This window comes from Mya arenaria, chromosome 1 (genome assembly GCF_026914265.1).
Source record: "Mya arenaria isolate MELC-2E11 chromosome 1, ASM2691426v1".
Taxonomy (NCBI): domain Eukaryota; kingdom Metazoa; phylum Mollusca; class Bivalvia; order Myida; family Myidae; genus Mya; species Mya arenaria.
Window position 1 is genome coordinate 51,893,906 of NC_069122.1, and position 6,000 is coordinate 51,899,905.

Sequence of the window (6,000 nt, forward strand, 5' to 3'; positions counted from 1 at the left end):
CAAACCTCATATTCTGCATTATCTACATATATATATATATCTCCTCTAATATGAAATAAAAATGTTGATGTTTGATCTTGTTGGTTTTAGAAGGACAATTTACATTTCAGGAAATTGACGATTCACCAGCATTTCGAAAAAAATCTTATTCACTTTTTTAACCATTAAACAATTCAGTCTGGGAAATTTTTGACGTGTTTATCCTGGATTAATTCGTTCATGCCTCTCATTCAAACTGTTATGGATTAGATCCCCATCAGGGGTACTTGGCTTCTCAAATATACAACATAATTTATTTCTGCTCGGGGTACAGACTCGAGAGTATGTCTAGAAGCTGTTAGCTTTCGCCAAAACCGAAGTAAAAGAAATTAGTATAAAGCCTCTTGAAATCGTACTGCACATGATTTATATCTACATGGAAGCTCAAATAAGCAAATGAATGTGCTTACGTATATTTTCTAGCAGTTCTTACTTGTATGATAAGTTTGCTTAAAAACTAAATAACAATATTACAATTGATAAAATATTTTGGAATATAAAAAACCTCTACACCATTCACAAAAATATAAAAAAGACACGTTAAGTTTACATTTACGATTCTTGATAAACATTTCAGGAAATGGAGACTCGAATCTTAAAGCTACACTCTCACAGATTTACCGTTTTTTCCACCTTTTTTTGTTTTGGAATTAGCAAAAGTTTGCGTACATATCTGCAAACCAGTGATGCTAGACTGTTGACAAAAGATCAGATCGCAGATTTTCATATTTCCATTCCAAATTCAATGTTTTGTGGCTTAAACCGTTACTAACGGTTTAAGAAAAATGCATAAAACATCCATTTTGGAGCGGATATATGAAAGTCTGCTATCTGATTTTTGACATCAGTTTATCACTGGTTTTCAGATATTTACGCAAAAATTTGATCGTTCCAAGACAAAAAATAAAAAAGTTGTTAAAACGTTTAATCTGTAATCTGAGCGCAGCTTAAATACACATATTTTTCGGCAATTGAGACTAACTCACCTCTAAATGAATAATATACTTTTCTGACAATGTAGACATACTCGGTTCCTAATTGACGATTTATTTTTCAGGCAATAAAGACAAGTTCCCATCACAGGAGATTTCTCAGTGTACCAAAAGAGAGAACATGTATATAAAGTGTAATATAAATGAATGATGAAAAAAGATAAATAAAAGATTATTTGGTATTTTGATATTTAGTACAGATAATAGTCAATAAATTGTATAATAAGGATAAATTATATCATAAAGAAGACTGTTGTTTGTCTTTGTGTATTGGTTTTATTCTAGTATTGGTTGTATTCTTTTATCATTAAATGTGTGTGAAATGTACTTTAAAGCTTACAAAAAAGATGCTGATGACGAAGAAGACGAGGCGGAGGACAGCGAAAACGAAAAACAAAACACCAATCGGAAAAGGGCGGCACAAGCACAGAGGTAATATCGGAATCGCTGTTTAATCTAGATGTATTTGCAATAATGACATTATCAATGTGAAGTACTATATTATATGTTTACATGTTTAAGTTATTAACGTGGTGACATAAACAAAATCAGATATCATTCATGCAAACTAACAAACTGCATGTATGGGTCCATTTCAGGAAAGGAGGCCCAAAAACGAAAAAACAACACATACAAAGAAAAGAAGAAACAGAACAGGAAAAGGAAGATGATGGAGATGAAGAAAGCAGTAATGAAATCGATGGAACTACTGGTAAGACTTTTGAACTTCCTTAACAATGGTAGGATATGAACCGGATACCAGAACGTTTGTTAAATTAAGTGTATGTTGTTATTTTATGTATAACGTATTCACAAATAGGTATTTAACATTCTTGATGAAGGTTCTTCTGACGCACATTTATACCAAAAGTGTGACGAATTGGCAAACATTTAGTATTTTGAATCCATTGGCAAACATTTAGTATTTTGAATCCACATCTGATTACGTTAGTAGGGGTAGATGAAATTGAATAATGCAGATTAAAAACTTGGTATTTATAAAAATGGTAAGTCAATAAGGTTATCTTTAGAATAGTACTAGATCCAAAGAAAAAAAGGCAAAATTAGTCGAAGTAAATTTTCAGTAGATAATAATTAATAAACAAATGTACAATATACCGGTTTTTCGGTATTCGGGAGGTAGCTAGCGTAGATGATAATGCATTTGCAGGCATCGTTTTCGTTGGGAGAATATTAAAAAGCTGGAATTATTTAGTTTGATGGCGAGCTGTTCACATCGTTTGAGTAAAAAAGGAGCAGTCGACAATAAATTGTGTAAGGTACTTTAACATGCTCTTCGGTGATGTTGACCAAAAGTGGTGAAATAGTTCTTCTATTGTTGCTCAGAAGTTGTCAAGGGATAAAGAACATAATGCAGCGTAACGAAATGTAACACGACCAAAGGACGTGTGTCTAGGTTTTAGTAGAGGTAGTTGATGGTGAACATATATAAGCTAGCTATATTAGCTACAGTGCCAAGTGGTGTATTAAGCTGCAAGTACTGGTAAAGTATTCGGGGCTAGCTTGGGGCAGAGACATAGATCCAGTGATTATATGTGCCAAAGGTTAAAGGTTGTAGAGGCAGCTAGGTGAGTTGGCTTGGATCCAATATGTTGTGATGATTTGTGTAGACCCGAGGTTTGTTTATTTATACTATCGGAAATGAAATCAACAAACAATTTGGTGATTTTACATATTTTGTGGTTTATTGATAAAATTATTTTTAATCAATTGTCTTATATTTGGGCACTACCTTATTGAATTATTTAGGTTAAAGTTTACGAACAGCAAATCTATGGCCAGGTATGCCAAAGGAATCATTATTATTAAACAAGTATACAGCAAAGCGGCTATTATATTTATAATAGTGAAATCCTTTACCGATTAAACAGGATATCAAATGAGACAAAAATGTGTATAAATTGATGGACTATAAGTTAGTTTAGAGATAAAAGAAGAAATGATTTGGCATATGCATCTATGTGTGAGTTGAAATCTAAAGAATTAAATGGATTTGAAAATATTTCATACGGATAAAAATTAAAATGTATAGGATGAATTTTAGAGCAGAGAAGACAGTTGTTTATATTATTGTATCCCCCATTCATGGGGAAACATATAGTTTTAACAATGTCCTTACGTCAGTCAATCGGTCAGTCGCTCCGTAAGTTACACTTCGTTTCCGCTCAGTTACAATAGAATGCTAGTATCCAGGGATTTCATACCTGATTGGTAGTTTGGTGATGACCAGAAGATGACCCCTCTTGATTTTTAAATCAGTAGGTCTACGGCCCTTGATATATAAATCGATTTTCTCATATAATTTATAAACTGATGCAAACGATATGTATTTATAAATCATTTAACTTTTGCAATTCTAGGCATCCAATCATTATTAGATATCTTTATAAATATATAACATTATGAAATCTGCTTTTAAATGGTTTGTTATAAGTTCAAGTCTGACGTAGATCTATAACATAATAATAAAGTTGTATGCCGTACAGTATTTGCAATGTTATACAAGTTTCTTTTATCAATGTATACTACTTTTAGAGCATTGTTAAAACAATTATTGTGTGCCTTCTCCTTATCATGCATGTGTATATACAATTGTAAATATTGTGTTTGTCTTCATGTGCCGTATGGCTTATGAGAAATAAACCTTCATATGAAGAAAATAAATAGTAAAAATTCGATGATTTAGGGTGACATTTTACAGCTGACACACAGTTAGGTTTACAGGCAACATATATTTAATCTCAAACTACTGACACAAAAATATGACTTTCAGGCAGTGACAAATCATACCAGCAGAGGATTCTAAAGATAAAAGAAAGGAAACTTCGGATTGAGGAAGCAAAACTACGGAAACTTGGAGAAATTGTAGAATGCTTGAAAGGCATACAAACAAGCATACGTTCTACTAAAAACAAATTAAAGAAGTAGTGAAATGGTGTGTGTGTATAATTCTTCTGTACACAGTGCCTGCAAACATCATACTTTTGTAGATATAACTTTACACACGTATTATAATGTATTGACATTGCTTATCGACTCTTTTTGGTTCTGGAGAATCGTGCTTACTTCAGAATATTTGCTTTGAATGGGATGTCGTGTGTAGGTTATATCCATTCTGTTTTTGTAACAAGGTTACATAATGTCTTTTTAATGCAGACGTTTCTGTAAAGGATTCGTGTAAATATTTATCTTAAATAGTGTGCCATAATCTAGGTATTATATTAATATTTTATCTACAATTTCCACCTTAAGTCTATGAACGCGCTAATGTCAAATTTAATCATTTAACTTTACACCCAAAACATGTTGTCAGCGTTTTGATGCATCTGTTAGCTCAATATTGAATTATTCATGTCAAGTGTGGGGGTATGTTAAGTCTCAAGAACTAGAGAGGCTGCATTTAAACTTTTCACAGGTAACTGTAGCGTTTACGGATAACTGGACCAATATCCATTGCATATAAATCGATATATACGTCTAATTAAATACTGGCTTAAGGTCGTCAATACAGATAATTGTATTATTATAATTTTTGAACGATCTATCATATATCGACTTTGTTAATGGAAAACATAATTGGTGTAGCAATATTAAGAATATTATCGACAAATTTGGTTTTACTTTTGTATGGAATAATCCAGACATTGTTACTATTAAGCAGTTTATACCTATGTTTAAGCAGACAGTTATAGACAATTTTATGCAAGAATGGCGAGGGAGTCTACAAAACAATTGTGTGTTGACAGTGTATAAACATTTAAAACATATCCTTGAATATGAACAATATCTTGACATTGTTACGAACAAATCATTGCTTAGCTGTTTAACGAGGATGCGTGTATCTGGTCACAAATTACGCTTGGAAACCGGACGATATGGACCGCAACGTGAGAAGACAGACAATGTTTATTATGTGTTAATACTTTAATAGACATTGAAGATGAGTTTCATTTTGTTTTAAATGTGATTATTACAAAGACTTTAGGAAACGTTATATAAGGAAGTATTACACTAGAAACGCGAGTATGTGGAAATTGATTGAGTTATTTTCATCAAAAAAAAAGATCGGTGTTAAATCGTTTGTGTACTTTCGTAAGTAAAGCTAATGAGATAAGAAATTCGCTTACAAATACTATCCTTTAATTTCAATTGATTGTCTTAATATGTTTTGTTTCTGTAATATTTGTATTTATACACCAACCCTTTGTGCTACAAAATTGTGTATGGATGAGAAACAATATGTTTAAATCTAAATAAATCAACTTTCTGTTCTGTTTCTGTTCTGTTCTTAACAGGGGTTATACATAATGTTTTTACTAATTGGCCTGTTCTCTTTGTTTCATTGAATCACCTTTTGTGATTTAGTATGCTGTTTGTAACCAAATGTTATTCTACTGTACATACTTTTGAGAGTGTTTGAATATCATATAATTAAGGAATGAATTAATAATGAATAAAGAGGTTGTGAAACACTATGTGGACGTGTACTTGTGTGTGTATTTGTATTTGTACTTTTACGTGTATTTATATGTGTAATTTTACGTGTACGTGTATGTGTACTTTTACGTAAACCTGTATGTGAACTTTTACGTGTACTTGTTTGTGTACATTTACGTAAACTTGTATGTGAACTTGTACGTGTACTTGTATGTGTTAAAAGTTGTTTGCTAAATATCACTTTGAATTAAAGTCGTATACTTGTATACACGTTGCCAGTGGCATTGATACATTGTATCATGCTAGTGTACATGTCATACTAAACTTGTACGATGTACACATACCTTGATGGCGTAATGGTCAACAACGTACACGCACGCGTATATGTAATGTTTCTCAAGCTCTATTTTCAAGGCCATAAATCCCGAGTAAATGGAGTGATCTGGCTGTTAATCAACCTTGTTTAAAACCGTAAATTGCCCCCATTGAAGTGAAGATTTGATAAAGGATA

At 32.1% G+C, this 6,000-nt stretch overlaps 1 protein-coding gene across 2 annotated transcripts; it reads left to right on the plus strand.

Annotated features, from left to right (window-relative positions):
- The first annotated feature begins 1,094 nt into the window (after positions 1-1,094).
- On the plus strand, positions 1,095-5,517 carry LOC128231047 (uncharacterized). 2 transcript variants are annotated; one of them, XR_008260291.1, is made up of 4 exons: positions 1,095-1,154; positions 1,367-1,463; positions 1,631-1,743; positions 3,826-5,517. XR_008260291.1 is itself a non-coding variant. In XM_052943469.1 (3 exons), exons 1-3 carry the CDS (start codon positions 1,354-1,356, stop codon positions 3,978-3,980), a joined length of 378 nt encoding a protein of 125 aa, XP_052799429.1. In that variant the 5' UTR covers positions 1,297-1,353; the 3' UTR covers positions 3,981-5,517. The 2 variants fall into 2 exon arrangements, 1 of the variants encoding a protein (XP_052799429.1); XM_052943469.1 differs by lacking the exon at positions 1,095-1,154 and having other exon boundaries at positions 1,297-1,463.
- Positions 5,518-6,000: the final 483 nt, after the last annotated feature.